Source organism: Dermacentor andersoni, chromosome 6, assembly GCF_023375885.2.
Source record: "Dermacentor andersoni chromosome 6, qqDerAnde1_hic_scaffold, whole genome shotgun sequence".
Lineage (NCBI taxonomy): Eukaryota > Metazoa > Arthropoda > Arachnida > Ixodida > Ixodidae > Dermacentor > Dermacentor andersoni.
In genome coordinates this window covers 88,719,794-88,744,595 of record NC_092819.1, presented here as the reverse complement: position 1 = coordinate 88,744,595, position 24,802 = coordinate 88,719,794, and the positions used below count along the sequence as shown (strand labels likewise).

The window sequence follows — 24,802 nt, the reverse complement described above, 5'->3', positions numbered from 1 at the left end:
CTTAAATTTCAGGTTAGAAGTCAAGACATGAACAATCATATTAAAAAGAAATTTCGCAGGTCCCTTGGTCGACCTTATGAACGCGTAACTCACCCGACTAGCTGTGCTGGCTTTGGTTCGACAGTAAAGCAGACAGTCGGGCGAGTCGGTTGACGTTAATACGCTAAACACCTCAAACTGGACGAAAAACACGGAAATAAGGATACACAGGATGAGCGCTGTCATACAGCGTTTGTCCTGTGTATGATTCTTTCCGTGTCTTTCCTCCCGTGGCGCTGTTTGAAATAGGGTCTCGGTCCGGACACTTCTGAATACGGCTGTACAGTTCTCGTGCCGCATTGCGTCGACTTTTGTCCACGTAACAGTAACTTCTTTCTTTCCTCTTACCCAATGTGAAGTAGCGCACTCTAAATGCACACTCGCTCGCGCGAACCTATCTGCCTTCCCAAGTAAATTCTCTGTCCAGTTTTACGTCTAAAGGAAGGAAGTCGCCTGCTCTCAGGGCCATACTTAACGATCTTAATTCGAGACGTCTAGTCGGTCTCGTGTTGAAATTGTACGGCTAAAACATTCTGGAGTGATGTACCAATTCTGGCTTCTCCTTCTTTTTTATCGTTTTGTCAAGCGTTTTCTTCGCTCCTGACCGTGGCCTTTGCGTTCCCCGGATTTTTGAGGCCATGCTCAGACTGACACGCTCGTTCCTACCACTTGAGGCGCGACACTACCGCCTTCACTTCTGTGTTCTAAGAAATGTTTATGAGTGTTCGAATCTTTAATAATGACAAGGACCTGGAGCAGAAACCTCTCCGTGGCCTTCTTTATTTCTATATGTGTCGCGATCTTAGAAATTCATTTCACTGCCTAAATTTATTATGCCTTTGCTCACTCGTAATCTTGTGTCAATTTCTTTGGATGGGGAACGTGTTGCAGTGACACGTTTGACATCTTGTGCTCCACCGCTGTCGCACAGCGACGGTTCTTGTCACCAAGTCTGAAACGACCGCACTGCCGTAACATGTCTGTGTGGGACTAACACGCCGCCATACCTGTTCTCTGGATGTCATGAAAAGAGGTGTTACACTGCGCTGTGTATGTTTCAGGTGCCAACGGTCTGGCAAACCCCCGCGACTTTAAGACTCCTACGGCTTGGTATGAGGACCGCGACGTGAACGGCTTCGTAGTCATCAGCAAGTACCAAGGGTGCCTCTTCCAGGCTTCTCAGGTCAGTGTTAATGACATGACTATGCTGTTCGACGTGCTCATAATGATAACTGATCAAGGTTCTACGTCATAAATGCTTGCCCTCAACCATGGATGAACGTCTAGTAAAGAGTACGTTATGGCTCGTTGGCAGAGCGATCACAGCGATAGGGAATGAAGGCGCTGTTCCTGTCGCCGTCTGTGTCCTATAGTTTTGTTACTGTCTAAAATGTTTTACTGTCAGAGACACAGTATAACGTAGGGCTAAAGGCTAACGTAGACCACCGTGCCTCGAACGCTGAGAGTACTAAGGTGATTCTTGCGCACCATTCTTATAAAAATGCCGCAGCGCTGTCCGCAGTGTATTGAGGTTTAAAGGGGCATTCTCTGACTATCAAATAAACCGAAGTCTGGCTGTACTTTAACAAAGCCAAATTTGCTTGACTAATACTGGAGCCTCACCTGAGCGATGCGAACATTTCTGAATGCAGAAAAAAAGAACAATAAGTCTCCTGGTTCTGCTATGAGGGTCGAAATCCAGCAACGAGCCAGACATTGCCGAGCCGTTTATAATCTGCTGGGAAGCGTATTTTCCGCCTCGTCAATTCCCGGAAAAAGGGGAAACAACGTCGGCGCTTGCTTTGCACTAAAGTGAAACTTTAAGCAAAAATAATAAAAAAATGAGAGTTGGAATGACTATCATATCATACACGACTAAGGAACCGAGACAAACACGTTTGGTTTGATACTACTCGCAGGGATACGTGCACATTCTGCTGCGAATAGTGCAGTTTGTATCTCACCCTATTGGTTCGCCACGCAGATTTCAGTGTGTCGTTTAGTATTTTTTTTTATGTAACTGTGGGAGGGGTTTACCTTTTCTGTATGAAAAATTGCCGACCACTTTGATATACCTTGGATGTGGGCTTTTACCCAAGAGCACCCTCACAATTTGAGGCGTACATTTAGTATTTATTTTTTCTTTTCAGCAGCAAAATAGTAACAAAAAGCTGCAGCAGAGTCGTAAAAGAACAGCAGCTTGAGTTCTACAACTAACACATTCTCAAGAATCGTTGAAACTGAACTACGGCGTCCCTGACGGCCCGCTGAGGAGCTCCTGATGCCAGAGCATCAAACAAATCAATCGATAGTGTGACAGCCACCATTCACGGTGGAGTCGACAGAGCCCATAAATTTCGTACGTCGTTGGTGTCAGTGACCGATGAAGGTACACACTCCGCCAAAACGAAAGGGAACACCCGGTTTGTGTTCAACGCCAATATTTTCCTTGCGTGTGCTTGTAATGAGGAAAAGTTCTGAGTGAAATTCTTCAACAGGAGAACGACATTAAAAAACAATGGCGAGTGACGCCTAGAACAGTGGTGATGGACAAACTATTAATAGAACAGGTGACAGTGTGATATACACTGTTTAGAAAATAGTAACTTTTTCTTTCTTTTTTTGTTTTGTTTATTTTTGACCTGATTTACTGGTGTGATTGCCCGCTTCAAACGTCGGTGGCTGCGCAATCATGCTCATCATAATCATCACCATGAGATCTTGACTTGCACGTTTGCAAGAACCGCTGTTCGAACACAGATCAAGTGTTGCCTTTCATATTGGCGGGAAGTGTACACGTGTGTTATGTTAATAGTCTACGTGCAATGACACTCCAGACTTATTTATTTATTCAGTTATTTATTTGTTTATTTTCTTAAGGTGGGGGGGGGGGGCAAGAACAGCTTTACGCCTTAATATTGGTGCACTTGTGTTACACAGAGAAAATAAAACCGAGAAACAGAACAGAATATCTCAAACAACAGTGGTACAAAGTGCAGCAAAAATTGAATTATTCAGAGACAGAAGTCAGATAATGAACAAATAGTATAGCTGAATATATCAAAATCATCACGCAAGTTATTTTGTTGTGTTACAAGACGTGTTATAGCGTTAGAGGTGCAAGAGGAATTCACGTAGAAGATGCTAGGATTACGCAGGTTAGGGCGAGGCGCGCAGAACGTTACAGCTGACAGTAACCGCGAACAGTAGAAGTGGTTGTGAATTAGTTTACACAAAAATAAGTAATCATGGTATTTCTGCCTTATTTCTAGGGGTCTAGTATTAAACACGCGCAGTACACGCTCATGGGCATAAAATACACGGCGTCTTAGAAATCGATCGTACAGGATACGAATGAAACGTCGTTGAACACATTCAATTTTTGCAACATCGGTAAAATTAATGCAGTTCCATACAAGAGGGCTAAACTCTAACTTCGAGCGGACAAAAGAAGAATACAAGAGAATAACGCAGTTCACATTCGTAAACTTTTTAGTCATCCTTGACATGAGGCCTAACTTCCTGTAGGATACATAACCGACGCTTGTTCGAAAGTTCGAAAGTTAGCCGGGAGTCAACCAATATTCCTAAGTCGCGCGTACAACTCGCTCTTTTCAAAGGAAGTTGTCAAGTGAGTATTTGTATAGTAAAGGGCACATTTAGCGATTAAAGGAAACAACAAGTGTCTTAGTTCGATCAATGCGCAAAAAGTTGGAAGCACACCACTCCGCAACAGAATTAAGATCTTCCTGTAATAATTCACAATCCTGCTCCGATTTTATTTCACTGTAAAGTTTAATATCTTCAGCGTATAAAAGGCGACGCGAATAACGCAAACATTCTTCAAGGTTATTAACAAAAATAATGAGCCTAAGATCGACCCTTGCAGAACACCGGAAGCTGATTCATAAGGTAAAGAGTGCTTAGCACGAACGCGAATACAATTTAACCGAGTTGACTGGTAGCCTGCGTGCATAGCGCGCATAGGCTAGTACTAACGCCGTAACTCAAGAGTTCACGCTTTAAACGCTTTTAACAAGTTTAAACGCTTTTAACAAACGCTTTTGACAAGTCGAAGTATACGGTGTCTTACTGTGTTTTGTTAGCAACATCGGGTCCTGCAGCATCACGAAAAGAAACAAGGTTTGTTTACAGAGACCTACCACAAACAAAGCCATGTCGGTATACACTAATATTATGCTTGAAGAAAAACGACAGATGTGTAAACAGCTATTTCAAACACTTTTGCAAACGGAGACAAGAGTGACACGGGGCGATAATTTTTGACGTCGCTCATGCTGCCACTTTGATGAACTGGCACAACTGCTGCATTCTTCCAACAAGAAGGAAAGACACTTGTACGCAAAGCCAGATTAAAAACGTCCGTAAGGAGAGGAACAAAAATAGTACAGCCTTTGAGAACTAAACTTGGTATGCGGTCGTAAGCAAGAGAATGCTTTGGTTTCAACTTACTTACGGCCGCCGCGATATCGTGTTCTGTAAAACTCGAAACGTTGAAATGGTCACTGAAGCTATCCTGACAGTCACCATAGTTAGGAGCATGCACTGTATTTAGAAAAATTGAGGAAAAATGTTCAGCGAATGCATTAGCGATATTGTCGCAGTTTCTAAGAATGCCAGCAGATGGATGATTTATGACATTAATCTCACCCCGCTCAGAACTGCAATCTTTTACATAGGACCAGAAACATTTTGGATCTCATTTTACGCGCTCTTTGACAAACTTAACGTATGCATCACTGTCTCTGCACATTACGCATTTCACCTGGCTTCGCAAGACACTAAATTTTTCGTACCGATGATTGAGTTGTCTTGAACTTTCTATGGCGCCTTAGCTCTTTACGGAGTAGACCACGTAATTCCTCAGAAAACCACGCAGGATAGCGAACAGGACGAAACTCCTTGCAGGGAATGAAGGCTTCCAAAGCACATTTTACATTATCAGCAAGGATGCTAACTTCTTTGTTGATATCTGTAACACGGTATAATTCAGACCAGTCGGCATCATGCAAGTAGTGGCAAAGACCTAGATAATCGCGGTTTGGAAAAACAAATGAGCGAACAGGCTCACTCAACACATGAGTCGCCTCTAGAAAAATTGCAAATTCGAGCGGTACATGCCAATGGTCAGTAGGAACCAAACCGCTAACAGCAACAGAAAAAGCAGCAACGCAGAAATTAGCCAGAATCAGATCTAAAACATTGCCAGCGGAATTTGGAACCGTGTTAAACTGCGTTAATCCAAGAAATTTGATAAAGAGGAACAGCGCATCACAGCGAGTGGATGATAAAGGCACGGATGTCGTGCGTGAAGGATCCCAAACGATAGACGGAACATTGAAATCGCCAGCTACAAGGACATTATATCTGGCAACATCAATAACTTCAACTAGGTTATTCATATGCCCAGAAAACTGCACGTTACTCATCTTAGGAGGGAAGTAGGCTGCGCAGAACAACAAATTCTGGCCGCTTTTAACAGGAATTTCAACCCATACAGTCTCTGGTACGATCTCAAGGTCCGCACGCCTTATAATGCTAATATTGTTCCGAACGGCAATTAGCACGCCACCGTTGTATTTAACGCGCGCATCATACACGCGGTCGCACCTATGAACTGTGTGTTCCGGTGGAAAGTAAGTCTTGGACAGTAAGTCCAAGAACTAGTAATGAAGAATGAAGAATTGTAATGAAGTAATGAATAATTGTAGTAATGCAGCTTGTTTTCTTCTTTCCTCGTTTTCAGAACCACTCGCCCTTCGACGTGGTCGCGTGGCACGGAAACTACGTTCCTTACAAGTACGACCTGGCCAAGTTCAACACCATCAACACAGTCTCCTACGATCACTGCGTGAGTCATCAGTTTTTCGTTGAACCTGTTACCGCCACCTTCAACGTCACGTGTCTGCTGCTTCCTCCACTATACCCTAACGTGCAAGCAGAGCTTAGCTCTTCGATGCCCAGCGATACTCAAGGCACTTCACGGCGGCACTTAAATTACAAGTATTTACAAGTGCCCCGTCACCCGGGGGTACTTAAATGACAAGTATATTACAGAGCGGTAAGTCCCGGGACCTCGGCCTCGCGCGTCTGCAACGTGCAGAGCCACAAAAGCACTGCTATGCTTCTTGAGACCAACCAGCTTGTGTGACCATCTGTGATAAATTAAGGACGAACGCTTCATTGTGTGTACGTACGTGGTGCACATTGTGCACTTCCCTCCGCCTCATTTCCCCTTTCTCAGTGCAGGGCAGCCGACCGGGCTCGGCGTAGTTAACCTCCCTGCTTTTTCCTTATGCCACTTTCTCTTTCTCTGTTTCAAAAGCAACAACACAAACATAGTTTTTTTCGCTTCCTATGGAAGCCATGATAAAAACAAAGTTTCCTATTTACTCCCGAAAATTAAGAATGAAGGCACCTGCGTAGTCGTTGACCCTGTTTCAAAAAAGGCGTGTGCCATCCTGAAAGCTCTTAATCCGCGTAAGCATACGTGGCTGTTTCGACGTGAACATACGTGCCTGCCGCACATACATGCTGCAGTTTGTTGACACGCTTCTGTTTGAGACACGAAGAAAAACGAAGTAATAAGATATCCTAAAAACGATCAGGCTAAGCTCCGATCTGAATACTGATTCTAACGATCAGGATAAGCTCTGAATAGTCCTTTTAAACGGTGATATAAACACATTTCTCTCGTGCATAATAATGATTTGTTGCAGAGCAGAAAAAAAAAAAAAACAGATGTGGTGGCTGCAAAACTAATGATACTTTTTATTTCTGACACAGCTCCGGCCATAGATTATGGCTGCGTAAGTACTGGATGTGAATCTGTGCGGGGACGCGTTACCTTGGCTACAAGCATCCGCTGCTCTGTTTTTTAGCCACTTGCGTGCATAGCGTTGCTGACATAAACTCAACCCAGCCACAATGAACTCTGCTGCCATATGTCGAGGTAAATTATATGTGGCTGATTGCGGGAGTAGTGCTGCGTATCTCATGCCAGTTGCGCAATGCCACTTCTTGACTGATTAGCTGCATGTTAAAGTCTCCGAGCATTATATGGAGCAATGAAGCATTGATCACTGACGCGCTTCGCCACACAGTTTCACAGCGAAGCTGTTAAGGGATACTTTCCCCACTATGGTCTCTGAATGTAGAAAAAAATCCCGAAGATAGTGCAATGTCGGGCCGACCTGCGGCGGAGGTGCAGTTCGCCATTAAGGGGCCCACATGCACAGCTTCGCTGGTCATCCTTCTTCACAGAGTGGAAGGGCACTGAGTTTCTTGAAGGACAGATAACAGAAAAGCCATTGGCATTTTGCGGATTCCTTGTAACTCTACACACGTTGCCCACCAGATCGCTCCTGTTCCGCGGTACTTGTGTGTGCTGTGAAATTACTATAAACTATTGAATGGGAAACGTAGCTTATTAGTGAGTGTTGCGCACGTTCTGCTTTTCGCTGTTGTGTTCAATATTGCTTTGTTTCCACAAAACCGTCTTCTCTATTTCACTTGCACGGACTTTTGGAGCTTTGGAATATTTGCTCCGGTGTGCCAGATGTGTCCACATCAGCTACAGGCATTTTACGCGACACGAAGCCCTTAACGCTATCGCGTTAAAAAGGTAAATCGGGTTCGCGCCACCTATTTTGGACTATACAACCTGTCGTGTGACGTCAGCGCTGGCTGATTTACAAAGCGCGGCACAGAGGGAGGCCACGTGGGTATTACGCAAACTGGTTCGTTTTGGAGCGGGCGGCGCAAACTGAAGGGCAGCAACGGAACCTTCGTTGCCAGTCCTTCACGCATCAAAATCGTATTAGTGGCAAACACAAAACGATGATAGAATTCTAGACCAATTATCTGTCAGGTCTAACCTGACTGAATATTTTTTCCTTAGTGCCCTTTTTAAAGCTAAGCTTTCTTTGCAAACTCTCCCTGGCTTCGCTGACCGTGGCTGCTGGGCTGTCTCGCCGAGAAGAGGACGCGCATGCGCGCTCGTTTCCATCGGGCCAAAGAGGCAAAAAAAAAAGAAAGAAAAAAGGAATGAAACGATCCAATAATAGCCGGCTTTATCGCGGTCTTCCGCATTCGTACATCCCTCCGCCATGCGCCTCTCCTCACCATTCTTCTCGCGGTAAGAATCAAATATCGCCTTTGTCCTCGAGACACGACTGCGTCGACGTTACACTGCGTGCATTGCCTAGAACTTCCGTTTGCATTTCGGCAAAGCGTATACGAACGGTGCAGTGGATATAAACATAAATATTTCATGACATTGGAGTTGTGACCTGTGCGGTGTATGAACATAAACATTCCACGAGATTTCAGGTTGCATGGGATAAAAATGAGCATATTTGTACTCATCGCATTTAGTTTTAAAGAATTTAATTAAGCGCTTCACGAAAGTATCACTTCACGTAGATTCCAACATGTGCGTCAGAACTGCATAATTTTTTTAAAAGTAACAACCGTAAACTGGCATATATTTAGAAGCAGAAATAACGCGGGAATCGCCACAATCACCTCTCTTCGTGTGTCTCACGTTTTCACTCTTTCTCTCTCCTTCATATGGTAGCCAACTTGGCGCCCTCTTGCAGTTACTCTCTCCTATTTACCTCTCTTTCTCTCTCTCTCTCTCTCTCTCTCTCTCTCTCTCTCTCAAATTCCGCAAAGTGCTTGTTCTTCGCATCTTCACTTGATTGGGCACTGATCTCCCACCCCCTCGCAACGCAGGACCCGTCCATCTTCACGGTGCTGACTTGCCCTTCGACCAAGCCGGGCACGGCCATCGCCGACTTCGTCATCTTCCCGCCGCGCTGGTCGGTGGCCGAGAACACCTTCAGGCCGCCCTACTATCACCGTGAGTATGTTACTTGCATCAGGCCTAAACATATGCGCAGAGCGCGCTCACGTGTATATCGATGTAAGATTCCGTGCAACAGGGAAAAGAAAGAAAAAAATATTAAGTGGATAAATATATATGCGCAATATATATACTCCTACATATTAATACCAAGCTGCTTGAACTGCGGCACATACGCTTGCACGTGTATTTAAATAAAAGAGTCGAGACCCTCATAATATTGAGATTGCAGCAGTGGCTTGACAACCTTATATCGCCCGTCAGACAATGCGTATAACTTAAGAGGAAGCTTCAGCTCCGCAGGTCTTGTCTAAAAACGAGGAAACGGACAAATTGTCTTGCTCGGCAATCAATGAACAAAATTTCACTAGGGTTTGTTGCATTTAAAAGAGAAAGTAAAGACCTAGTGGCTCTAAAAATCGCATTTTATTTTTATTAGATACGTCTTTAAAAAAAATATATTGAAACTGGCACCATTTGAGAAAACATTCGTATCAAGTTTACAATTGTGTAACTAATCAATAATATACGATATTAAAATTCTGCAAGCTGCACCTTCTGAGTTATCTGAAGCGTACAAAATAACATATTCACACCTCTCCGAAATGTATCACTGATTTGTGAGTGGAACATTTCAAAAACCCTCGTAAACAGTCTAACAACGTCATGTAAGTTGGGAGCTCATATAAAATACTTGTCAACTTTAGGTGCTGTATCATATGAATTTTATATGTCAATATCTGTTTTCACTGCAGAATTACGAATTCGTAGAATTTGTGCTTGTACTTTCGTGAATGTTACCAATTCCTGTCATTCTTTTGTAAAATATATGAGGCTCAAAGTCAACATTTTACTTTCTACAGTTGCTAGAACTTAACCTTTTCTCTCAAATGCCACACATTTTCATTAAAGTTATTCGGTTATCCTATGAGAGCAATTCTGCGTTATTACATGCTTTTAGGTAGAGAAAGTGGAGTGGGGACCCAGCCAATTAGCTTTCTCTTAACGTGAAGCAGTTTCACAAGGTCAACACATACCGATAGAAAAGAGGGCACTGTACAAGTGTACTTATATATTCGCAACAACAGCTGTAGCGTGATATCTATTGGGTCGATGTATGTCCGGCGTCATCGTGTAAGCGCACCTGTTTTCCTGAACAGGAGTTCTATTCTGGACAGTGTCGAATTCCGTCATGGCATTGAAATCTGCCATGTTGACGTTTTGAGCCAATCAGAGAGGCCAACGCCGCCCTGTGAGCTAATCAGAACTGACAAGATGGTGAACTCGACAATATGGCGCACTTTTTCAGTGTCCGAAACAGAATGGCAGGTTTCCTTACAATAAAATCGCAGCGGCTGTTCCTAGAATGAGAAAGAGAGAGAGAGAGGTTTATTGATAAGAAAGACAGAAAGGTAGGGGTGCAAAACTATCAGTAAATTGACTACAGCTAGTATAGATCATTTTTATACTATCGATAGGGTAACATTTCTATAGATAGCGCTATCAATAATATTACAATATCTTGCTATTGATACTATTAATAGTTTTACTATTCTGTGCTAGTGATATGACTGAAAAATTTCCGTTAACTGACCATCATTACCACTCAGTTCATGCAATTGAGTGGCACGTTGCATGATCTTTCTCAACCATTAGTGAGCGATGGATAGTACTATCAATATTGTACAATTCATAGGTCGATAACGACTCAACTATCCATAGTATCAATAATGCTATCTTTCTTTTGCATCACTGAAGAGAGGTTGGCGTGTGGCACATTCCTCTAGCTAGGAGAAGGCGAAGTGAGAAAGAAAGGGGAACAAGATGACTGACGATGACGACAGAGGGAAGTGGCAGAGCACATAAGGAGAATGTCTACCATAGCTTGGAGACCAGGCCCGTACTTAAAGACGAAAATCAGTTAAGGCCTTGATGGCACGAAAATGTGGGTTACACAGCAATTCTCTCACGTTCGAATCTGTACGCAAAGTTTTATTTCTTACCGGAGAACCAGCCCTGATAGCGAGCAGTAGTAGTGATGATCATCGGGCCACGCGACAAGTACTAGCATGGCAGACGACCGAGCCAGCCGGAGCGAATGCCAAAGCGTCCCGATGTTCTGCTCCCACGTGACCACTTTCTTTCTGCGTCGTCACATAATGACGCATACAGCTCCGGGAAATGAAACCGGAACTAATTTACAAGAACACTATCGTAATAAAATATGTAAGGCTCTCTGAGGCTTCACATTATTCATGGTAAAGTTACGATGTCTGAAACTTTCATTTAACGAAAAGGAAAAATAAAAGAAAAACAATGAGAAGTCGCAAATGTAATGCAGTGTTCCTTCAAAGCGGATAACTTGTTGTATGGTTGGTCATTTTCGCACTAAAGCTGTTCTAAATTAGCTATTGAGAAATTTTTAAAACTTCGCATTATCTTCTAGTGGGCTTAACGACCCTATATTATGAGTGCAACAAAAATATTTCAATTTTAATGTTTTCAGACCTTTGGGAAGCGGTTCTTCGCCCGACAAAGGCCCGTTTGACATTTTCTTACGTCAAAGAGGACTTTACTCTCAGATTTAGTTAGTTCGCGTATCTTTTTGATTGCAGTGTTTACTGTCCTCTATTGTTTCTTTCTTTCATGAATTGATGTTCATTCAGTTGTTTTTTTAAATTTCGCTTTTCTTCACTTCCATGTCCGTCACTTTTAACGTTTATTAGTATTTCATTTTTCATCCCAATCACCTGAAATAGCATGCCACGCCTTTGGCTTTAGGTTAACAACTCCAACTCTTGTAAGAGTTCTGCTCAATCTCTCATTTCGCCTAAATGTTTCTCTATTATTTACTTCGCGAGAGACAAACGACTAAGGCATGTTTGCGCTTTCCTGTCCTCTACCCAGGTAACTGTATGAGCGAGTTCATGGGTCTCATCACGGGCAAGTATGAAGCCAAGGTAGGCGCTCTTTCTCGTTTTGCTTTGCTGAGAGTTCGTTTAAATGTTCAAATGAAAATGAAATCAAGCATTCATACCTGCAGCGCCGGATTAGTGGATACGTTGTTCTGCTGCGTAGCATGGGGTCGAAGGTTTGATTCCCGCCCGCTTTGGCCACATTCCGATGGGGGTCTGAATACAACAACGCTTATGCACCGTGCTTCAGGGGGCCACAATTAAAAAAAATATCGAGTAGTCAAAATTAACTCGGGGTACCCCTCATAACCCAATGTGTAGCATTGGGATGTTAAACACCACAATTCATTTTGTAACGAGTTCAGCGTTCCAAAGCGACGACTTGGAGGAAAGGGGAATCGTATTGTGGAAGGCTACGAATTAGCATTGGGTCCCTTGCGGCTGTTCTCAATACACGCCGACATATCTTTCTACAGTTGACTTTCGTCTGAGTTTTTCTTGGTGTTGTTGTCAACGTAGAGAGTTCGTACATTTCACGAACGCACCAGCACTGTTTGACATCATCCAACAAAAACGCTAAGCGTCTGGGCGTGAGCCCTTTCGATTGCACGGAGTTTAGTTGTGCAGGTATTGGTCAGCACTGGAACGCTGCTTCGCAAATAGTCGAGAAATAGCGTTCTCGGACAAAAGTACCCCGTGCAATCGTCGATTTAACGATATCTCGTCTGGTCGAGAAGAAGCATCTTGAACGAAAGAAATGGTGAGAACACCGACTAAAAATAGGATACGTTAAGCAACTATTAAGACGTTCGGCTGCTGTACAAAAGCCCTGTTCACAGAAGGCTTCCGGAAGGAATGTGAACAAATAAGATATGGGCCGTCAGGTGCCTAGTCAGGTGGGCCACGCAGGGACTCAAACCGGAGTCACAATCAGTAATTACCCCTAAAAATATGCGCTTCCTAATCTAAGAGAACCTACGTCGGGACCTAGGAAAAACACGGACAATCTTGCGGGATATTGAGCCCTTATTCGCTCGTATACGTTGCTGTTGAAGTCGCACCTTTTTGAAGCCTCGCACGCACCCTAGGACGTGTCACGCCAGTTGCACACATGCAGATATCATCGGCACACATTGACAACTTGACCGCACCGGTAGCAGTTACACGAGGCCGATGAGTACGAGGTTGCAGAGTGTGGTGCTTCATACAGCACCTTGAGGAACTTTGCTGCGCGTGTAGTGTCTATAAAGTGTCTTCGGTGTTAATGAAGACCGCATATGTGTAAGTAATTGCGTGTCTAAGGATGAACTCGACCGCCGAGAACAACTGTTTCGAGAACCTCAAGTATGGCGTCATGAGCAACATTGTCATACGCTCCTTTTATACAACGAGGACGGCGACATATAATTGTTTACACAGTCTTGTGATGTTCAACGTAAGTGGCCAGATGGATAATATAATAAATAAATTGTGGGGTTTTACGTGCCAAAACCACTTTCTGATTATGAGGCACGCCGTAGCTGAGGACTCCGGAAATTTCGACCACCTGGGGTTCTTTAACGTGCACCTAAATCTAAGTACACGGGTGTTTTCGCACTTCGCCCCCATCGAAATGCGGCCGCCGCGGCCGGGATTCGATCCCGCGACCTCGTGCTCAGCAGCCCAAGACCATGGCCACTGAGCAACCACGGCGGGTGGCCAGATGGATGACATAGTCGTTAGAGCAACAGTGATTTCGAAGACCAGCCGTGGCGTCTGGGTGGACTTCGTAGCGTTCCAGGTACCATTCAAGTCTGGCGAGGATCAGTCGTTACATCACCTGCCCTATGCAACTAGCCAGTGCGATTGGGCGGTATAGAATACCGCCCAGTCCTCGCCAGACTTGAGTGGTACCTGGAACGATACGAAGTTTACCCAGACGCCAGGGCTGGTCTTCGAAATCACTGTTGCCCTATTGCTAATGTCATCCATGATCACATTAGCTCTAGAGGAGGCTTGCCAGGTTTGAGGCGGTGTACAAGGCGTCTCGTACTCTGTTCTTGAGAAACATTTTCATCTTTTCAGGATCGTAGAATCTTCACCGTCGTTAGTGTGACCCACTCCTACTAGCTCCTTAGTCCCAGATTTACTGGCAGTGTATATAATGTTCTTTTTTCCAGTGACTCCTGTGCACTCAGGCACTTCTACGGTGCATGCTTCCAGGGTGAATGCTCACATTGGCTGGCGTAAACGTTGACGCCCTGTTTTCTTTCTGTTTGCGTCCACAGGAGACGGGCTTCCAGTGCGGTGGCGCCAGCCTGCACAGCATGATGACACCTCACGGCCCAGACGTCGACTGTTTCGAGCAGGCCTCCAAGGCCAAGCTGGCGCCGCAGCGCATCGGAGACGAGTGCATGGTGAGTACGGACGACTTTATTTTCGGTGTATGGGTACCACCATGTCAGCCTGTTAGGCTAACAATGTCTCAACTTTTGTGTGCGATGACGTCAGAAAAATCGGTCGTAAAACGCGGAATGCATTTGCGCAATCACTTTCACGCGCATATATGTGGATCGACTGTGGTGCCGCGCAAATGGTGGTTACAGATAGCAAAAGGCTGCCTTAACAGCCCTAGATGGCATGCAGTACTGAAACGCTTCCGTAATATAGCCTCTAGGATCGAGACGTAGGGCGGAAGCAACTTGCACCAGGCTGTTCCATTTCAATTGTGACTGAAAACGGAAGCGCTATATGTAAGTACCCATGACTCACTAGGTACTCACTGAGAAGTGTCACCTTTCTCACGATGAAGGCCATCTAATCCTTCGTCATGAAGGCCTTCATCTTCTAAAAGGCCTTCACAGTCAAACTACCGTATTTATTCTAATATATAGGCTGACTGTTTCGATTTTTTTTTAAACATGAGTTACGAAACCCCCAGGTCGGCTTGGATTCAAGGGTTTCGTTACGAGCCTTCGGAAATGAAAAAAAAAAAATGGCACGCTGCTTACGCCGGCGCCAAAAGACAGCTACTGCTGAAGCCACTGGTATCCACTGCCACAATTGCACATCCCTGTGGCTCACTGTAATGGTACGCCATTGCGACCGCGTTTAATTTGCGCAGTGCGTGGACAATCATTGTTCCTGTTTTTCTTTTTCAAAGTTCGGTGGCACTATGCACAAGGTGTCAGTACAGCAGTGTCTAAATTGAGCCGGGGAAAGTGCATGATTGGCTCTGGAAAATGGTAATGCATGTCTCCGTGTAATGTTGTGAGTGTTGTCGTTCACTGTTACCTTGGACGGCTTGCCTCCCTAGAAAGTTTCTTTCTGAATTTTTATCTTCTGACCAGCCTAATTTGGAGGGTTGGCTTAAAATCGAGCCCAGCTTAACTTGCAATACGTTCGGTATCTGTGATATTAACAAACGAAATTACCATTATGATAGTAGATGCGCAAGTTCTTATTCCGCAGGTGGTTTAGGCGCTTTGTCGGACACACTTTTCGTGAACAAGCAAATACAACAAATGCGTAATTACCGCGAAATGGGCAATTAACACTATTTAAGTATCGCACTTATGATACATTTTTACATTAGAAACTAGAAGACAGTCGTACTTGAGGAGAATGAATTCCATTTTTTTTACACTTGCACAGTTCTATTGTTTTGAGATATTCATAATAAAATTTGGCACTCAGTGCGAGAATTTCGAACTCAGTGATGGCAATATCGCCCCGAAAACCAATTACCCACGTGAAACAGCTGATTGCGGTGGGAAAGGAGGAAGCTAGTTCGGTTTCTGCCAGCCCGTAGAAGGATTGCCGCTGTTATCATATCAGGAACACCAATAAGCTCCGTCCGGCTTCTAGACTGGCCTCCTATCAAGAATAAGCTGCGTCAGTTGATGGTTTCGTTTCTGTGTCAAGACTTCCGCCTCGCAGTCGCCCGCGTCTCAACAGTTACTCCCATCACAGGTTGCCCACAAATTGACGCTTGACCGATGCCTAGCTTGCCCTGTGTCTGCCCCTCTGGTACGGCGGGGCATCAATTTCTTATTCTACTAAAACCCGTGAGACAAGTCCAAGGGCGCACTACAAGTAAGCAACTGACCGCCTGAAAAGTTGGCGTACTCGGTGTCAAGCTTGGTGATGAATATCTGGTCATAGAAGCGTTCCGCAAGCATTAAACAATATTTATAGGTCTTCAAACATGAGTGTCTTCAAGTTTTATACAAACATGTAACACACTCGCTAAATTAAAAAAAAAACTTAATTAAGGATTCTGTTCATTATGTATTTGTTGACTATATTTGCTTGCAAAATTTGTGTCCGCTAAAATGTGCGCATAAATCACCCGTGCAATAACTTGAAGGTCCTTCATATGCAGCAACCAAAACGTTCGTTTACGTGAAGCATTTTCCCCGTTCACACGGAAAACACCTTCAAATTCTTAAACAACCTTTGGCGCCACGCAGCAAACTAGAAGGACTCAAATTTCTTGTCTTGTTTTTGGTTATACGCGCCGATTTCGCATCGCGGATTGGAGCGTGCACGGCTAACTCAACGTCCGCATTTTCGATTAGAGAATAATTTCATCATCAAAACTCGGTGAGACTGCGAGCAATTCTTCCGTTCGAGCACGAGCCAATAGCCATGATTGAAAAAGAAAAGGGCAACACGCAAAACGAGAATAGTTCCGTGCTACTCTCGACTGTGTTTTCGACAAACGTAGTTTAAATTTATAGGTGAATGTATATTCGAAGCTTAGAATACGCGTAGAATAGTCTCTGCTATTCAATTTGCATTCCATTCGAGAACTTGCTGTTTCAGACTGTCGAATACTCGTTTCTTCCGAATAATTGACTCGCGAGGAAGGGAACACGATGGAAGTGAGGACCGTTCCGAATGATTCCGCTGTATAGGACAGCTGCGGTTCTTCGTGCCGAGATAGCATGTTCCTGAGCGAGCGCAAGGGGCACATAAATTCATGGCAGGAGGGTTGAAATCCGGGCCAGTTGGTACACAGTTGAAGGAAAAAACGAGTCACAAAAAAAAAGACGAGAGGAGAGGTTCACAACATAATGACCGTAGTTGTGGTGTGAACCTATCTTCTTGTCTTTTGTGACTGGTTTTTGCCTTCAACATAAATTCAGATAGATAATTTTCTGCCATCCAACAAGAACGCCTCACTTTTAGGTAGCCTATATACATATTTGTTGTTTCGATTTATTACTTGGCCAGTTTCATCATGCTTAAATCGCTTCAGAACAACGCGCAATTAGCACCTGTATGGCATCACACTTCTCAACTTCGACGAACACTGTGCCCGCATCTGTTGGCTGAGGTGATGCTCCCTTATTTTATTACTGACTATTTTGTGGTGCCCCAGATAACTGAAATCAATTGTTGCTCGTTCGGAAGCTCCCGAGTTGTCGGATGTACGATTGTGAACGCTATTACTCACAGATGTCTGACATATGTGTACAAGCCTCATTTTTTTTTGGTCACCAGACGGGCTCCGCGCAAAACTTAATATTCCAGTTAGTTTAGAAATGAGATAAAAGTATTAGATTCAATATTGGGAGCTCGTTTTTTCTCGAATATTGGCATTTGATTCGGTTCGAAAATTTCCCTATTTGGACATCTTTAATTTTTATACGCTTGTACGGAGCATGGGAATGCTCCGTACAACGGAGAACGCTGTGTATGCAGATGGCACAACCATTCGTACACTGAAAACATCTTTCCCACAAGGCTTAGAAAACTGCTGCAATGCGCACGGTTCCCCGCAAAGATTACTGCATAACCATCGGGGTAGGCGAGCGGTTATACGGTGTTGCGCTGCTGTGTTCGAGGTCGCGGTTTCGATATCAGACGCGAAGGCCGTGTTCCGAGGAGGGTGGAATGCGAAAACACTCCTGTACCGTGTTTTGGGTTCGCGCACTCCGAAATAACTAACGGCAATTGATTGGTACCTTTCTGATCAGTGCAGGAGGAGAAATTTGCCAGTGTTAACCCACGGAGGAGGAAATCGATAACAAACTTTATAGAGGTAAATTACCGTAGAAGAAGCGATGCCGCGAAATTTAATATCATAGTTTAGATTAAGTCGAAGAAGTGGGGAGTTAAGAAGGCTATGTAGTTAGCAGACTACATAACCGGCAGATTATTAGAGTAATCGAATGGGTGATAAGGGGCGGAAGGCGCAGCAGAGGACGGGAGAAAACTCCCGTCCTCTATGCTACAATGGTACAATTATAGGTGGTGTGCTGAGATAAGAAAATATGCAGGTATAATAATGTATTCTGCTGATGGGGCAACACGGGGTTAATTGGAGATTGTTGCGAGATGCCTTCTATACTGTGGACATAAAATAGGCTGATGACTGTGAGAACTATTACGATGGTAAATCTCGGTCCTGTTTTTGAATGTCCTTGTACCTAAATTTTGACCCAAAGTTGTCTGAGGATTTAAATACTTAACGAGTGCGAAGCATAGTTCCTGGATTCGGGGACGTAACGCAGTGAATACATCATAACTTCAACGCAGACGCACAAAAAATATGTCCTGCCTTTTTTCGCTCTTACTCGCCGTGGTGGCCTAACGGCTTTGGCGTTGAGCTGCTAAGCCCGAGGGCGTGGGGTCGAATCCCGGCCGCGGTGGCCGCACTTTGATGGAAGCGAAATGCAACAGCGCCCGTGTCCCGTGCATTAAGTGCATGTTAAAATTCACATGCAAGGTGGTCAAAATCAATCCGGAGTCCTCCACTACGGCGTGCCTCATAAGTATGGCATAGTTCTGGCACGGTAAAAACCACAGAATTTAATAATTTATTCTTTCTTGTTCGCCCATCAATACAAGTTGCTATGTTTACGTTACGTGAGTGCTATCATTTGACAGCGAAGGTTGTGGGTTCGTTCCCCACCTGCGACAGGTAGTTTTTACATCCACTTTCGTTTCCATTAATTTATGATTTCTTTATTTCATTTATTAAGCACAAATAATTTATCATATGTTGTCCTTGGTGTCAATGTTTGTTGGCTTCTTATGATAGGACTAATAAGAATCGGGCCCCTCGGTTAAGCCCCTTTCCTCTCGTCTATTATTCGACTGTCATTCGCCGTGCTTAAACGGAAATGCTCAGTAAATATCGGCGGAAGTTCTTCGCTTTAGCCTAAGGAGTACCGTTTGCCTTAGCATTACAAGATACATTTTACCTTCCACGAGGCCACCGACGCCTTGGACTTACAAATTAAGCTCGAGTCCCTCTCACTCGAGAACGCCCTTCCGAAAAGCGAGAATCAACGTTGTGATGACAAACCACGCACGCAACCCTAACCTCATTAAACTTCCGCCGGTCACAAAGACTGCACGCAAGCACGAGCTCGTAGATTCTGAATATGCACAGAACAGCGCCTCTGCTGTTGGCGCACACTGCACGTCGCTCGAGCTCGCGCAAACGCTTTATTTTAGCCTTCGCCGTATCCGTATTACTACGTCGGAATCCCCATAGCCGCTAAGAGCCGCACAGCGAACAGCATACACAAAGAACAGGGCTTTCTGAAATATCACGCGGTACATAAGTGTGCTATCAGCCAGGTCCGTTGGCGCTCCAACATAGTTTTCTACCACTTCGCTCACTACGTACAGGCAGGCAGCTGCTACATTCACTTGGTAGCACTCAGTTCGTGCAGGAGGCCGACCTACTTGATCAGCACCTTCCCCGAGTTCCCCACAAAAGTCACTAGAGGGAACTCGGCACTGTGGTCGTTCACTTACAGGTGGTAACGATGGTCAGTACATGAATTTGTCCGATATTCGTGCTTGTGGCTTCCGGCATTCTTGCGCAGTTTATCCTTCACGCTTTGGATTTTTTGGATTGGATTGAATAACTTTAATGAAAGGATCTGCGAGCTACGGGACGCAAGGTCCCATAGAGCGGGCTACTCCCACGTTGGGACCGGGAGTTGTAACTCCCTGGCCGCATTGTGGGCTCGCTGGACGGCCCAGAGCTGCTCCGCCAGGTCCGTGCTGCGTAATGCTTCTTGTAGCCTGGCCGAATCTTGATCCTTGTTTGCGTGGGTCCGACCACACGGCCAGAGGAAGTGATGTACGTCTAGTGTGCTATGGCAATTATTTAATTAATTAATTACGCTTTATCTTTCTGAAATTCCTTCCGAGAAATGGCAGTTTTCTAAGCACGCGAAGGCGAGAAAGTCCCCGCTCGCATGAACGCACGTTGCGAGTCGTTGAATTTGTAACGCGATATCGTCGAAAACGATCCGTTCCAGGAGCCGCAAAGCCGGTTGAAGCCAGAAAGACGAAGCTCGTAGGCAAATCCGTGCACTGCTCGTTCTTCTCATTGTGGCTGAACCGCCATACTTGTAGCTCTCGTACATACTAGGGCACCACGCGTCATTCTTTCTAGCAAATTCTGTAGAAAACTTTTATTTTCCCACTGCAGCTCCTTCGTTACCGGATCATGGAGAATAATGGAAGCGCAACCGCGTAGAGCTCCCTACAAAAAAGTATTAGAAGAAAATTTGGCGCTAGTATTCGTGGGAGTGGTTAAGTATGCCGGTACAGCTAACATGGAAATGACGAGCATTATACGTACAAGGGTGTGGCTATAAACTTCGTCCTTCTGGCGTGAAACTGTACACTTCGCGATTTTGCAAATTGATCGTTGTTTATGAGACATTGCGTTATAAATGCAACAGTTCGCAATGGTTGCGCGTGTGCACAGGGGCTGATTGAATGGCGGCGTTTAGAAAGCCACGAGTGCTTCGAAATTTAGATAAAGAGTAATAAATAACAAATAACGACATAAGGTACTTTGAAGCTACGACGGAGATGAAACACACGCGTGCTGACCATCATTCTTGCGGTAGCCGTGCGATTTCAGCACCAGAATTCCTTATATAGTAATCCTTAATAGGAAACTATGCAAATTTGAAACAGACAGGAACAAGAAGAAACGGACGATAGGAGCCCCACCGTGTCTGGCACAGCGCTCGCTAGATGGCCACAGTTTCTTCGCATCATGGTGCTTGCGCGATGCGGTATCAGACAGCCAGAGTTAGAATTCTTGGTGCCGTTCTCTGGCATTCTACATGTAGCTTGCATGCAAGGCAACTTCTGAATAGCCGAAGGAATATAGCTTCACCTGTCATCATTGTTCGTTCATTTAACAACTGAACGTCGTAGAGAAGCCGGCGACATACTGGGTTTGTTGTGTCAACGTTTGCGTCAATCAATCAATCAATCAATCAATCAATCAATCAATCAATCAATCAATCAATCAATCAATCAATCAATCAATCAATCAATCAATCAATCAATCAATCAATCAATCAATCAATCAGAAGAAACAGAAAGCAAGGATAAATCCCTGGCGCTGCAGCCAATGGGAACCTTGTACCACAGGACCCAAAACATGAAGATAGGAGAAACCGAATTTACAAGAGGCGAAATGCAAAAAAAAAAAAAGAAAAAACGTCCGTGTCCCGCGCATTGGGGGCACGTTAAAGATCCCCTGGTGTTCCAAATTAATCCAGAGTCCCCAACTACGGCGTGCCTCATAATCAAATCGTGGTTTTCGCACGTAAAAACCTGATTCATTCTTTCATTAAAAAAAAAGATAAGACACAAAGAGAAATGGTGTTACTGCAGTGTCGCGATATCTTTCTTTTTTAATTGCCATTCAAAATACTTTCTTTTTCTTCTTGTTGTTAGTGCTGAAAATAACTCGAAATAATAACTACTGGAACCGAAGTCATATATTTATTATTTCCAAGAAGAATTTGTTTCTTTAAGATGTTTGCCAATTATCCCTCAAGAAGATCATCGTTTCAGTTCGCATCGTTCCCCGCCGGTTTCTTCCATCTGCATTAACGCAGAAACCCTCAACTCTACATGTTAAAGTTATGTCAACAAAAATAAGAAAACTAACTAACAAGCCACACGCACAATAAATGCGTAATATAATTACATAAGGTCATTACCGAGACGTGCTATACAAAGAATGCGCGGTTTCAGTTGTGTGCAACAAAGCTAATTACCAAGAAACAAGTTTATTACTCAACAAAGTTAGCAAGAGTTAACATGCCCTAACGAAGTTTGCGTTTCCCTGCAAGGGCGCAGTAAGCGCTATCGCTAACAGAGCCCGTGTGGGCCTATTTTCTAAACTTTTGGCGGAAGACATCAACGAGCATCATCATCTTAATAGCCAATTATGGTAATGGAGGGCTCTGCTAATAACAATTATGCGATGCTGTGTGGAAATCCGACCTACGAGGCCCTTTGATACAACAGACACACACACGCACGCACGCACACGCACGCTCACACTCACACACACTTAATATGCCTTCATCCGGCTCCGTGATGTGGTACTTGGCCACAACCACCCTCAAATGTTAAAAGGACCCTGAAACGATTTTGACGATTTTGTACAAACGTACTGAGTCGTTAATGTAGCTTCTTCTGATCATTAATTCACGCATCTAACTGCTCCGCGTAAAGCGTGTAATTTATTATAAGGTTTTAAAAATGTACATCGCTGCCGATTGCAGCACATTGCTCGGCGGAATTTTCAGCCGCCCCTACCCATATTGCGTAAATCACCCAATTGACGTTAGTAGGGCGAGCTATCCGATTGGCTGACCAGGGCGCGTCATCGATCATTTTTCCACCTTTATGGTGAACAAATGTTGTTCGTAATAGTTGGAATGTGAGTTAATTTATTTCTATAAAATTAAAGTAGCAGAAAGAGAATGCACCAGAACAATTTCTCACTACACTTAAGCACTTCCGGCACACAGCAAGCGTCGTCTGCTTCTGTTACAACGTGCTCCATTTTGACGAGAGCTCCGCGGTTAGAGTCGGTCTCAGTCTTTTTGCGAACACTATGATTCGACTTTGTTGTGTTGTGTACTCCAAACATAGCGACTGGGAATATGTCAAGCTGCGACATCGTGCCCCTCTGCAAGGTAGCAGACGAGCGGACTGGCTGCTGCGCATCTGACTGCCGCTATCCGATCGGCGCCAGGATTTGCGTGATTGCGGCCGTCACTTTACACCGGAAGATTACTAACGCAATAGCGTTTAGCGAGTCCAGTGTCAGGGTAAACGCAAGCGCAAGGGGACAGGGCCTGGCCGTTTGACCGTGTGTTTCACGGGATGAGCAGAAGCGCGAATGTGAATGGTCTGCACGGTGCACAGAGCTCAACCACACACAGTAGCAGTAACGAAATGTATTCTTTGCTGCTGGTGTAAATTTCTCGCACGAGTGTAATCGTTAACACGTTGTTTTTGTAAATGTTTAAAATGTTTTACACTTGGTTAGAGCAATATTAGCGCTTTGTTTGTCTGGTTAAGCTCTGCGCTAACAGGTGGCTGGAGCGTGCCGACCAATCAGGCCGCTCACGTACGTCTACGCTAATGTTCCTTCGTCAGCTTGAGTTTCTGCCTCCAGCCATCCGTCGAAACGCCCAGCTCGCCTGTGGTTACCGGAATACCAGACGCGTTCGGCGCTGCGACAGAATGCTCGCAACGCACGCTGCTTCGATAGCTCTCGCTTGGGGTCGACTGCCAAGCAGCTGGAGGAAAGGTTGGAGAGGCTTCGCGTGCGCGCTACTAGAGAACCGGAAGTCGACTACACGACGTGCCATCATGACGAAGAGCCAGCGAAGGCGGAGCTTAGCCCCGATCACTCGGCGATCGAGTTGAGGAGAAAATGCATGACTATGGAGGAGAGTAACTTGTAATCTTCCGCGGCTCTCTTAATATGAGACGTTTCACATAAATTGTGGTGCGAATGTTTAACTTTAGCTGTACCCTACGCGTCCACAAAATTTGTCCGAACCGTTTGAGGGGCTCTTTAATGTCAGAAATCAATATAGCATGGCGTAATTGAGAAACGCTCGTTTACTGCTCGCAGGCCTTCATGTTCGAGAGCTCTCTCAGCATGGCGGTGACGCCGTGGGCTGAGCACGAGTCACAGGCGCTCGACAAGGAGTACTACACCTGCTGGCAGGGACTCCGCAAGAACTTCGACCCCAGCTGGAAGCCGTAGGGACGAGCGTGGAAGCCTCGCGCTCACCGCGGAGCGCCAACTTGCAGTCAGCGTATGCTCTACAATAAAAATTTGACGCTTATTTTGAGAGAACGGTTGCAGGCTTACTCGGAATTGTACAGGTTGACTCCCCTGACGAGATCCCAATATATACCTGCATTCAAGCTACCGCAGCCATACAACGGGAGCGGAAATGCAGAAAGAAATCATACATAGAGCAATGGACGATGTAGATATAATCACAACACATACTGCCCTCTACAAAGTTTACACCTTCTACGCTACTAGCCATCTTGTATCTGCACACGCTCTGAACATTATGCATACAGCTTTTTTCAAAAGTACCCTGGCCTACTCCGCACCATGTATACGCCTTTCAGCTGTGAGGTGATGTTCCCGTGGCGCTTCTGTTATTCCCGAAATCTAGGTGGTGAGTATACTACAAGTTGCTTTCATTCCTCAGGAAGTTTGAACTTAAGGCGAATCACAGAAACTCCCTCAAAATGTATGGTGGTCAAAGACAACGGAGTCTGTATACTTTTGACAAATAGTGTGCACGGTAGTGAAGATTCTACTACGCATTACGAAGGTATTTAGTGTACAGAACGACTACTACACGTGAAAACCGAGTGAGAACCTGACGGGTACGCTGCTATGTCCATGTATACTGGTTGCGCTACACTGAACGCCTTCGTGACGACATACCAACGAGCTGAAATCACGGCCCTGATGTGCGATGCATTATGGGCGCGCTATTAAACAAATGTTAGCATCTGCAGATCATTTACAAAGAGGCACTAAACAAATAACTTCAGTTTAAACTGTGCTGTGAGCCCTGTGCACACCGTAACTCGGGCATGTTACGTGGTAGAAAAGCCTTCGCCACAAATTACCGGAAGAAGCAAGCAA

General features: G+C 44.8%; 1 protein-coding gene across 1 annotated transcript in view; it reads left to right on the top strand.

Annotated features, from left to right (window-relative positions):
• The window catches only part of hgo (homogentisate 1,2-dioxygenase), a 55,764-nt gene extending 31,778 nt beyond the window's left edge, over positions 1 to 23,986 (top strand). Inside the window, exons 10-15 of the mRNA XM_050171300.3 lie at positions 1,101 to 1,222; positions 5,807 to 5,911; positions 8,797 to 8,923; positions 11,834 to 11,886; positions 14,109 to 14,237; positions 23,759 to 23,986. Of these exons, the coding sequence (XP_050027257.1) occupies positions 1,101 to 1,222; positions 5,807 to 5,911; positions 8,797 to 8,923; positions 11,834 to 11,886; positions 14,109 to 14,237; positions 23,759 to 23,893 (671 nt within the window). The 3' untranslated portion in view covers positions 23,894 to 23,986. The remainder of the gene's footprint in view (positions 1 to 1,100; positions 1,223 to 5,806; positions 5,912 to 8,796; positions 8,924 to 11,833; positions 11,887 to 14,108; positions 14,238 to 23,758) is intronic.
• Positions 23,987 to 24,802: the final 816 nt, after the last annotated feature.